The sequence below is a fragment of the Perca fluviatilis genome, chromosome 13, assembly GCF_010015445.1.
Source record: "Perca fluviatilis chromosome 13, GENO_Pfluv_1.0, whole genome shotgun sequence".
Classification (NCBI taxonomy): Eukaryota; Metazoa; Chordata; class Actinopteri; order Perciformes; family Percidae; genus Perca; species Perca fluviatilis.
Window position 1 is genome coordinate 36,593,665 of NC_053124.1, and position 13,126 is coordinate 36,606,790.

The 13,126-nt window shown below is 39.6% G+C and overlaps 1 protein-coding gene across 1 annotated transcript in view; it reads left to right on the forward strand.

Moving 5' to 3' along the window:
* Positions 1-12,159, forward strand: part of LOC120570975 (glutamate receptor ionotropic, delta-1-like) — a 46,964-nt gene extending 34,805 nt beyond the window's left edge. Inside the window, exons 3-6 of the mRNA XM_039819658.1 lie at positions 566-688; positions 7,879-7,953; positions 10,971-11,316; positions 12,110-12,159. Of these exons, the coding sequence (XP_039675592.1) occupies positions 566-688; positions 7,879-7,953; positions 10,971-11,316; positions 12,110-12,159 (594 nt within the window). The remainder of the gene's footprint in view (positions 1-565; positions 689-7,878; positions 7,954-10,970; positions 11,317-12,109) is intronic.
* The last annotated feature ends 967 nt before the right edge of the window (positions 12,160-13,126 follow it).

Below are 13,126 nucleotides of genomic sequence, written 5' to 3' on the forward strand. Positions count from 1 at the left end.
CGGCCAAATCCCCTGGTTGAGATTGTGCTGACTCCTCCTCCCATCCTCAGTCCATGAACACAGTAAACACATGAATGAAGTCAGCAGTGACTCTCCTTCCTTTGCCGTACCTCTTTATTGAGGCTTTTTTATACGATTATATGTTTTTTTGCCGCATTTTCCATTCTTTTTTACACTATTTCTGACATTTCTCGTGCTATTTGCGATTTTCTTTCGGTGAAATCGAAGCATGTCTTACGAACTAGACATGTCTGGCCCTCGATGTGATTCTCTTTTTCCGGTGTGGCCCTTAGAGAAGTTGAGTCTGACACTCCTGCCGTACCTGAAGTTGCTGCATTCTGGCTGCTGTCTGGAGATTCCTTCGTGCACAACTCGTATTCTTTCGGATGTTTCGTACCAGATGTTGTAACAGCGGCCATGTTGTGTATAGTTTAGGGTCCTCGCCACCACCAGACCAATCAGACCAAACAGATTGAACATGTAGCTGGACTTGAATGGCCTTCTCTTGACTCTCTCTCCCTCTCCCTGTCTCTCTCTCTCTGTCTCTTTTTGTCTCTCTCTGCAGGAGGATCCTTTCGTCATGGTGGCGGAGAACATCTTGGGGCAGCCAAAGAGATATAAAGGATTCTCCATCGACGTCCTGGACGCCCTCGCCAAAATCCTGGGCTTCAAATATGAGATCTACCAGGTAGGAACGACTGACACGCTCAGGTTGAGTTCAGGTGTGATCAAATGTCTCACTCACACGGTTCAGAAGAATAAAAGAACTCTGTCCAGCTTCAGATTTAACACCTTAACACCTTTTTGGATGATTTCATATGACATCATCTTCCCCTGTGGTTTCTGAGACATTCCTGTTAACAGACTTTTGTTAAACTTGGCATAAATTACTCACTTTCACATCATTTTTAAGGCTAAATAGATTTCTGTGCCGTTCCTTTGAAGCCTTTACACACCGTGCGATCGTTCAGGTCCACTGCATGTTGCAGTGTGTGAGATCGGTCGAAGAAAACTGGCGTGTGTCACTTTTGAGGCATCGGATTGTGAACACAATTTAAAAATAATAATAATAAGATATACTTTATTGTCCCCAAAGGAAAATTAGTTTTGGAATCTGTCCGTTCTGCAGCTTTAAAAAGACGACACAAAATACAGAAAATAAGCATATCTCAACACATACTCTCATGCAACAGAAAACATGCTCTCATATACATTAGACAGGTCCCTATATAGTAATACTCTCATATACATTAGACAGGTCCCTATATAGTAATACTCTCATATACATTAGACAGGTACCTATATAGTAGTACTCTCATATACATTAGACAGGTCCCTATATAGTAATACTCTCATATACATTAGACAGGTACCTATATAGTAATACTCTCATATACATTAGACAGGTACCTATATAGTAATACTCTCATATACATTAGACAGGTACCTATATAGTAATACTCTCATATACATTAGACAGGTACCTATATAGTAATACTCTCATATACATTAGACAGGTCCCTATATAGTAATACTCTCATACACATTAGACAGGTCCCTATATAGTAATACTCTCATATACATTAGACAGGTCCCTATATAGTAATACTCTCATATACATTAGACAGGTCCCTATATAGTAATACTCTCATATACATTAGACAGGTCCCTATATAGTAATACTCTCATATACATTAGACAGGTCCCTATATAGTAATGCTCATATACATTAGACAGGTCCCTATATAGTAATACTCTCATATACATTAGACAGGTCCCTATATAGTAATACTCTCATATACATTAGACAGGTCCCTATATAGTAATACTCTCATACACATTAGAGAGGTCCCTATATAGTAATGCTCATATACATTAGACAGGTCCCTATATAGTAATACTCTCATACACATTAGACAGGTCCCTATATAGTAATACTCTCATATACATTAGACAGGTACCTATATAGTAATGCTCATATACATTAGACAGGTCCCTATATAGTAATACTCTCATATACATTAGACAGGTCCCTATATAGTAATACTCTCATATACATTAGACAGGTCCCTATATAGTAATGCTCATATACATTAGACAGGTCCCTATATAGTAATACTCTCATATACATTAGACGGGTACCTATATAGTAATACTCTCATATACATTAGACAGGTCCCTATATAGTAATACTCTTATATACATTAGACAGGTCCCTATATAGTAATACTCTCATATACATTAGATAGGTCCCTATATAGTAATACTCTCATATACATTAGACAGGTCCCTATATAGTAATACTCTACATACATTAGACAGGTCCCTATATAGTAATACTCTATATACATTAGACAGGTCCCTATATAGTAATACTCTCACATACATTAGACAGGTCCCTATATAGTAATACTCTCATATACATTAGACAGGTCCCTATATAGTAATACTCTCATATACATTAGACAGGTCCCTATATAGTAATACTCTCATATACATTAGACAGGTCCCTATATAGTAATGCTCTCATATACATTAGACAGGTCCCTATATAGTAATGCTCTCATATACATTAGACAGGTCCCTATATAGTAATGCTCTCATATACATTAGACAGGTCCCTATAGTAGTAATTCTCTCATATACATTAGACAGGTCCCTATATAGTAATGCTCTCATATACATTAGACAGGTCCCTATATAGTAATGCTCTCATATACATTAGACAGGTCCCTATATAGTAATGCTCATATACATTAGACAGGTCCCTATATAGTAATGCTCTCATATACATTAGACAGGTCCCTATATAGTAATGCTCTCATATACATTAGACAGGTCCCTATATAGTAATGCTCTCATATACATTAGACAGGTCCCTATATAGTAATGCTCTCCATAACATTAGACAGGTCCCTATATAGTAATGCTCTCATATACATTAGACAGGTCCCTATATAGTAATACTCTACATACATTAGACAGGTCCCTATATAGTAATACTCTCATATACATTAGACAGGTACCTATATAGTAATGCTCTCATATACATTAGACAGGTACCTATATAGTAATGCTCTCATATACATTAGACAGGTCCCTATATAGTAATGCTCTCATATACATTAGACAGGTCCCTATATAGTAATGCTCTCATATACATTAGACAGGTCCCTATATAGTAATGCTCTCATATACATTAGACAGGTCCCTATATAGTAATGCTCTCATATACATTAGACAGGTCCCTATATAGTAATACTCTCATATACATTAGACAGGTCCCTATATAGTAATACTCTCATACACATTAGACAGGTCCCTATATAGTAATGCTCTCATATACATTAGACAGGTCCCTATATAGTAATGCTCTCATATACATTAGACAGGTCCCTATATAGTAATACTCTCATATACATTAGACAGGTCCCTATATAGTAATGCTCTCATATACATTAGACAGGCCCCTTATATAGTAATGCTCTACATACATTAGACAGGTCCCTATATAGTAATACTCTCATATACATTAGACAGGTCCCTATATAGTAATACTCTCATATACATTAGACAGGTCCCTATATAGTAATACTCTCATATACATTAGACAGGTCCTTATATAGTAATGCTCTATATACATTAGACAGGTCCCTATATAGTAATACTCTCCTATACATTAGACAGGTCCCTATATAGTAATACTCTCATATACATTAGACAGGTCCCTATATAGTAATACTCTCATACACATTAGACAGGTCCCTATATAGTAATACTCTCATATACATTAGACAGGTCCCTATATAGTAATACTCTTACATACATTAGACAGGTCCCTATATAGTAATGCTCTCATATACATTAGACAGGTCCCTATATAGTAATACTCTCATATACATTAGACAGGTCCCTATATAGTAATACTCTCATATACATTAGACAGGTCCCTATATAGTAATACTCTCATATACATTAGACAGGTCCCTATATAGTAATTCTCTCATATACATTAGACAGGTCCCTATATAGTAATACTCTCATATACATTAGACAGGTCCCTATATAGTAATACTCTCATATACATTAGACAGGTCCCTATATAGTAATACTCTCATATACATTAGACAGGTCCCTATATAGTAATGCTCTCATATACATTAGACAGGTCCCTATATAGTAATGCTCTCATATACATTAGACAGGTCCCTATATAGTAATGCTCTCATATACATTAGACAGGTCCCTATATAGTAATGCTCTCATACACATTAGACAGGTCCCTATATAGTAATGCTCATATACATTAGACAGGTCCCTATATAGTAATACTCTCATATACATTAGATAGGTCCCTATATAGTAATGCTCATATACATTAGACAGGTCCCTATATAGTAATATTATCATATACATTAGACAGGTCCCTATATAGTAATACTCTCATATACATTAGATAGGTCCCTATATAGTAATACTCTCATATACATTAGACAGGTCCCTATATAGTAATACTCTCATATACATTAGACAGGTCCCTATATAGTAATACTCTCATATACATTAGACAGGTCCCTATATAGTAATATTATCATATACATTAGACAGGTACCTATATAGTAATATTATCATATACATTAGACAGGTACCTATATAGTAATATTATCATATACATTAGACAGGTCCCTATATAGTAATATTATCATATACATTAGACAGGTACCTATATAGTAATATTATCATATACATTAGACAGGTACCTATATAGTAATATTATCATATACATTAGACAGGTACCTATATAGTAATATTATCATATACATTAGACAGGTCCCTATATAGTAAGCACATTAACTCCTCCTTTCATTGGCAGTTTTTAATTGAACAACCCTGGACGTATTGCACAAAATACACAATGCACTGACATAATTCACAACCCCAATAGCCTACGTATTGCACAACTAACATATTGCACTACCCCAATAGCTCCAATAAGAAAGGCCAGCAGAGACGGCTCATAAACTCACATCCTCCACCTGCAACCGCTCTCATGTTTGAATAAGTCTGCATTTACACGTATGCGTAGGCTGTCAGGTGTTGCCATGAAAACGCAGGACTTACCATTCATTTTGAATGGGTGTAGAGCGTTTAAGGACAAAGTTGAGATGGATTTAACTTTTGGAGAAACGCAACCTAACGTCAAACTGCAGTGGCCAGTCGTGTGCGCATGGATCAGACTTGTGGGAGTGTTTTGAGGCGGTCTGAGGGTCTCGTACAGGAAACAGGAAACATCACTGCCTCTATCTCTGCCACAAGGAAGTTTTAAAACACCAAAACACAAGCTCTGAACTGCCCGGGACTTTGTGGAACAGCTGACTGTTTCCTCTGTCCCTTCCGTCTGTTTTCTTTCTCTCTTCCTCTGGGAAATCAAGCTGCCTTCAAGTGCGCTCGGAAATCTTGAGATCTATAAATGATCTGACAGAAAACAGTTACTGTGAAATATAGGGCCCTGTTTTAACGATCTAAGCGCACGGCGTGAAGTGTGCGATTTGCACTGTAATATATTTATTTGTAATCTTCTGTGTGTGTGTGTGTGTGTGTGTGTGTGTGTGTGTGTGTGTGTGTGTGTGTGTGTGTGTGTGTGTGTGTGTGTGCTGCTGTGCGTCCCTGTGTGTGTAACAAGCATAGTGTGTGCACGCTGTGCACGAGCCTAGGAGCATTTTACTAATGCTCTGTTAAAATACCAATGAAATGCTGCGTTATTGACTTTAGACCAGGTTTTTGTTGGTCAATGGAGCCATCACTTCCCGCTGCCTCAAGATAGCAATACGCCCAGAATGCACCTAAACACACCTCCCTGTAAGACCAGCACGCCCAGAATGCACCTGAACACACCTCCCTGTAAGACCAGCACGCCCAGAATGCACCTGAACACTAGCCTGACAAGCCAGACCCACATCCAGATGTTGGGTCTGGGAACTCACCATTGACGGAGCTCAATCCGAGGGGCGGGATAAACGGTTGTCTTTCAAATTCTCTCTGCACGTAATAGGATAGCGCTCCAACCAATCAGAGCAACAAAGAAGGAAGAGAAGCTAGTTGATAGATTAAACTTTTACTGTATCTGGTCGGCAAAACTCCGAACACATCTTCCTTTATTAAGAATGACTTCAGTGCAGTTCTTTGTTCTTTTCTCAAAGAAAAGCTGAACTCAAAGTCTTCCAGAAGACCTCTGTTCACCAGCAGCAGCAGCAGCCATAAGCCCCGCCCACCGGCTCTATACACGATGTGATTGGCCTGACCAGAGTTTGGTTTTTCCAGCTCGCAAGCCAAATTAAATTAGCTGCCGCTAGGGTGCTTCTAGATTTCTAGGCTACCTGAACACACCTCCCTGTAAGACTAGCACGCCCATTGGCCACAGATGGGTGCAGGTGCATTTTGGCGCTGGATGGGAAATTGACAACTGCGTCGGTCTTAAACTAGCAAAGACATTGGCGTCGGGCTTTGCGCTGCGCTACGCCAGGTGCAAGATAGGGCTCTTAAAGTTAAAGGGTTAGTTAAAGAACACAACAGGACGTCACACAAATGAGGCAATTAAGTGACACCCCCTGAACTTGCCTTAGTCTGTCAAACAAACACAGGACTTTCATGCAGGAGACCGGGTTAGTGTCCTGTTTGGGATATACAGTATGTCTGCTTATAATGTCACGCTGGCCAGTTTGTTCGTGCTGTATTGTGATGGGTAGGTTTGTCAGCAGTCACACTGTGAGAATTGGTTTTCTGACACTAGTCTTTGGTGTCACATTGAAACAGAAACACATCTGGTACAGACAACATGTTGAGGCAAGTTGAAGAGTGAGTATCGGCTGAGTAACTTCAGCTTTCACTAGATGTTCTCATGTATGGACAGTTTCTTTTGGGGGGGTTGAAATAAAGTCCTGAACTTGTGACATGAACTCACAAACAGGGTTTCCACGGGGTCTTATAAGGTCTAAAAAAAAGCCTAAAATTAGCAAAAATATTTTGTTCTACAGTACAGGCCAAACGTTTGGACACACCTTCTCATTCAATGCGTTTCCTTTTTATTTTCATGACTATTTACATTGTAGATTCTCACTGAAGGCATCAAAACTATGAATGAACACATATGGAATTATGTACTTAACAAAAAAGTGTGAAATAGCTTATATTTTAGATTCTTCAAAGTAGCCACCCTTTGCTTTTTTTTATTAATAAGGGAAATAATTCCACTAATGAACCCTGACAAAGCACACCTGTGAAGGTAAAACCATTTCAGGTGACTACCTCATGAAGCTCATTGAGAGAACACCAAGGGTTTGCAGAGTTATCAAAAAAAGCAAAGGGTGGCTACTTTGAAGAATCTAAAATATAAGACATGTTTTCAGTTATTTCACACTTTTTTGTTAAGTACATAATTCCATATGTGTTCATTCATAGTTTTGATGCCTTCAGTGAGAATCTACAATGTAAATAGTCATGGAAATAAAGAAACACATTGAATGAGAAGGTGTTTCCAAACTTTTGGCCTGTACTGTAGATCTTAAATAATTTTAAACAAGTCTTAAATTTCCCTATGTCCATGTAACGCTACCTCTGACGCACACTGAAAGTTGTTTTTTTTCAATTCTGGGTTGTTGTAGTCTTCCTTTCACTAGTCCAAATATAATTCGCTGTATATGTACTGATTGTAATTACTCTGTCGATTTTATTCCATTTTAATCATTTTAAAGTGCTGTTGTGACTCTGCATTTCATTGTACTTTTGATAGCAGTCTTAAATTTCATTCATAAAGGTCTTAGAAAAACTTAAATTTGACTTGTTGAAACCCTGACTTAACTTTATGAATCTTTCCTCCAGGTGGCAGACAGTAAATATGGATCTCAACTTCCCAACGGCTCGTGGAACGGCATGATTGGTGATCTCATCAACAAGGTAAAACTCAAGTTTACTAGTTAATTAGATCAAACTAATGTCCGGTAAATACGGAATGACTGTGTTTAAAACTCAGACCCGAATGCAACTGGTAAATGAGATAAAGGATCATATAGGTTCAACAGAAAACGACTGTTTGAGCTCATAACGTTTGGGTGTTTGGTGTTTTAAACCCCCAACGTCGTCTTCCAAGCAGCGCTGCCTGGAAGGTGTTAGGGTTAGGTGCCTTGAAGTCGACGTTGGGGGCTTAAAATACCATCGAGCTCTGATATATTCAGTCACGTCATATTTTGGTGGCTTCTGGGCACTGTACGCTCTCTCTGAGTAACCCAAATCAGAACATAAATAGGCAAGGCAAGGCAATTTTATTTGTATAGCACATTTCAGCAGCGGTGCAATTCAAAGTGCTTTACATAAAATATTAAAACACAGTTAGAAATTAATAAAAATTTATACAAAATTAAAAATAGTTAATACAAAATTAAAGCAATTCATACAACATTAAAACAGTTAATCAAACATAGATTAAATACAGGAATAAAAGAATCAAATTCCCAATACAGTGCAGTGCAAAGAATTAAACATAGGCAGAATCAAAAAGAAAGGTCTTCAGCCTTGATTTAAAAGAGCTGAGCGTTGGGTGCCGATCTACAGTTTACCGGAAGTTTGTTTCAGATACGTGGTGCGTAGAAACTGAACGCTGCTTCCCCCTTTTTTTGTTCTGATTCTGGGGATTGCAAGCAAACCTGTCCCTGATGATCTTAGAGTTACAAATACTTGTTATTGATTGGCTAGTCTGGATCAACGGAAGTACGCCCTTTCTCTTCGGGAAACAGCAACAAACTTTGAGCTAGATGCTGAATATATCCAATGTTGAAGAAAGTTCGGATGTTGCAACAAGGCAGGCCTGCTCGGGTCTTTCGGGGCAGACTGATGTGGCGTCACGACAATTGGTACACCATTATTGTCGTGTTATCAAGACGCATACTCGCTTTTTAGCGTGTTTAGCAACACCGTTTGGCCTCCATTGATCCATTACATGTCATTTAGCTGACGCTTTTATCCAAAGCGACAATTGCTATATATATCAGAGGTCGCACGCCTCTGGAGCAACTATGGTTTAAGTGTCTTGCTCAGGGACACATTGGTTGATGTATCGCAGTGGGATTCGAACCCTGGTCCCCCGCACCAAAGGCACGTGTCAAATCCACTGCGCCATCACCTCCCTAAATTTTACTTGTAACATTTGTTTTGGGCATTTTCAGCATTTATTTTTGACAGGACAGCTGAAGACATGCAGCAAAGGGCCGCAGGTCGGAGTCGAACCCGGCTCTGCTGCGTCGAGGAGTAAACCTCTATATATGGGCGCCCGCTCTACCAACTGAGCTATCCGGGCGCATTGACTTACATTACATGGCGATTGCGTGTGAAATGTGGGACTACAGATGCAAATTGGCCTAAGGCTAACTCTGGTGCAATGCATTAAATGATTACATTCATGTTTAAATTGCACACTGCACAAAATGAAATTGAAATTGAATTGAAATTGACGCCCTAGCGAGTAGTATGAAAGGGGACGAAAACCCGCTTAGGGAGGTTGGTCAAACACAGGACTTTCACCCAGGAGACCGGGGATCATGCACCGTGTATCACGTTTCCTAAGCAATAACATGCCACATGGCGTCCACTATATACAGCGTAGACATACACACGGATAGCTCAAAATGCGTACAGATAACACGCCACTTGGCTTAAGAAAGTGGGCGTGTATGTTTACGCAAAGTCATGATATCACGTTGTTCGGGGAATGATTGTAGAGATTTAATAGAAGAATATGTTGAGGTAATTTCCTCGCTAACTGGGAGTACACACGGAGATACAGTACAGGCCAAAAGTTTGGACACACCTTCTCATTCAATGTTTCTTTATTTTCATGACTATTTACATTGTAGATTCTCACTGAAGGCATCAAAACTATGAATGAACACATATGGAATTATGTACTTAACAAAAAAGTGTGAAATAACTGAAAACATGTCTTATATTTTAGATTCTTCAAAGTAGCCACCCTTTTTTATTAATAAGGGAAATAATTCCACTAATGAACCCTGACAAAGCACACCTGTGAAGGTAAAACCATTTCAGGTGACTACCTCATGAAGCTCATTGAGAGAATACCAAGGGTTTGCAGAGTTATCAAAAAAAGCAAAGGGTGGCTACTTTGAGGAATCTAAAATATAAGACATGTTTTCAGTTATTTCACACTTTTTTGTTAAGTATATAATTCCATATGTGTTCATTCATAGTTTTGATGCCTTCAGTGAGAATCTACAATGTAAATAGTCATGAAAATAAAAAGGAAACACATTGAATGAGAAGGTGTGTCCAAACTTTTGGCCTGTACTGTACACTGGTAAGAGCAAATGAGGTTGAACCATTTTTATTAAAATTTATTGAAAAGATTTCTGGTACAGGATATACAATCTTCTATTCCAGACTCTAAAAAACACAAAACAAATATATATATACTGTATACTCACATTTTAACATTTATAAAAACACATTAATTTCATAATTGAAGTTTTCTAATAAGTCATAAATAAATTACATATTACTGACACGCTTTATAATTATACATTACACCTTTCGACAGGCAAAATGCATCCAAACTATTCTTAAAACAATTAATAGAAGGGGAGTGTCTTGTACCTATTGTACCAAAACTGAAAGATAGGCTCAACTGTTACATCATATAATCCCATGTAGCAGCTCATTTAAATAGCTCACGTTACTGTATTGTGTCAGCAGTTAACTTCATTTAATATTGTATGTGGGGTTTTCTTGTGCAGGGTGCAAATGTTCCACCAAAACTAGTTCCTTCCTGAGACTATTTAGCAGAGCCAGTGTCGCTGCTTTTGGAGCTTGGCTCCGCCCAAGACGATTTGTGATTGGTTTAAAGAAATGCAAACAACCTAACTATATCTTACCTACCCGTTCGCCTCTCCCTCCTCCTCCAGAGAGCCGACCTGGCGGTGTCGGCCATCACCATCACACCGGAGAGGGAGAACGTGGTCGACTTCAGCAAGCGCTACCTGGACTACAGCGTTGGCATCCTGCTGCGAAAACCCGAAGAAAAGATCAACATCTTCTCTCTGTTCGCGCCCTTCGACCTCGCCGTTTGGGCCTGTATCGCCGCGGCCATTCCCGTGGTCGGAGTGCTCATCTTCCTGCTCAACAGGCTGCAGGCGCTGCGCTCCTCCGCTACCCAGAATGCACCGCCAGGACCGCCCACCAATGGCGGCGTGGGCCCGGGCTCTCTGAACAGCGCCATCTGGATTGTTTACGGAGCGTTCGTGCATCAAGGTGAGAGAAAAAGATGGTAAACGCACATTACAATGGTGAGGAACGAGATGTGCTCATCATTAGTAAAATACAGAACCTGTCCCTGTTTAAGGTCACTGTAAAGTCTAGGTCACACCAGCAGCCTGCCTATGGCCCCCCAGTGGCTAGAAATGGTGATAGGTGTAAACCGAGCCCTGGGTATCCTGCTCTGCCTTTGAGAAAATGAAAGCTCAGATGGACCAATCAGGAATCTTCTCCTTATGAGGTCACCTTGCCCCCCCCCCCCTTTATATAAAAGAGACTTCAGATACAGTATTAGGGGACCACTAAGGTCTATATAAAAGAGACTTCAGATACAGTATTAGGGGACCACTAAGGTCCATATAAAAGAGACTTCAGATACAGTATTAGGGGACCACTAAGGTCTATATAAAAGCATCCAAAGAGCACCATGTCATGGGACCTTTATGGTCACTGTAAAGTCTAGGTCACACCAGCATTCAAAATGGAAAAAATATATTATAATTAGGGCTGTCACGGTACTCCAAATCCACAATTCCATATAACAACTGTTTGTTTGTTTTTTTACAAAAATTAACTGCAATTAAATGCACCATAGGTTTACAACCAGTTCTCACTCGTAAAATACGAACGTTCGGACAGTGGCTGTCAGCGTCTGAAGCGACGAAAAAAAGCGCCCTTCAAGGATCGTTGCCCGCTTTTCACGTTTCCTTCGTGGAGGAGTTGAGAAGCTGTCAGATAAGGGACATGAGATACAGCTCCTGACCTCTGCCCTGTACCTCTCAGTCCACAGGTTTGATTCCTGTAGCAGTCATGGGTCTCATTAAGCTGCTGAGAAACTGAGCAGGGACTCAGTCTGGCTACACACATCAGCTGGAAGTCGAATGAAAACCAAAAAAAAAAACGAAAAACGAGCAACTGTTTGAAATGTTCTCACAGTATCGCAGCTCAGCTGTTTGGCTGAAATCAATCAACAGCAGAAGGAAGATTATCTGCCATGTAAATACGGCTTTCAGTTTTGATTTTGTGGAGCTTTAATTTTCGGAGCTGTAGCGCGGATTACGCGGCGACAGAAAAGGGGAAACAATGGTCACGGGAGGATTTGTAACGTCTAAAATATTTAGCACAGAAGCAGAAACAAGGCCATTAAAACTTTTAAAGGGCTTAAATGAATTAGAGAGCGCAGAGCTCCAGGAAACGTCACTGGGAAGAAATGATCGCAGGTTTCTGTGTGTGGGAAGTTGTGAGGATCCATGTGTGCTGTAGACGTCAGGATCAAACATACAGTAGCAGTGCAGGAAAGGTGCTTTTAGATCAGGAGAATTAGCCTCATTTTCTAAAGAAAAAAGAAAAATTCCTGCACACATTCTGCAATCAATCAATCAATCAATCAATCAATCAATCAATCAACATGCATGAATACAGCCCTTTCAGGGTTTCCCCCAGAAAAGTTGTTTACCTCGGTGGAAAGTGTCTTTTTTTTCGACGATGGCCCGGCTGGGAACAGTCACAGACTGATGGCAGCATCAATGCAGAGCCCAGTAGTTTCTGTGATGACAGAATCACAGACATCATTGCGAAATTAAGATAAAAAAAATAACAATTTTAAATTCAAAAGGCAGATTCCACAGTCTGGCTATCAGCAGATTGAACATTAGCTCTGTATTTTCTACCGCACAAGAGGCGTGATCAACGGGCATGGTTCAAATGACTCTGTACGCAATTGGACAGTCCTTCAACCAATCAGATCAGAGCAAAGATCCGGGTGACGTAGCAGCGTGAATATATTGACCGCTCTATGAACAATCTG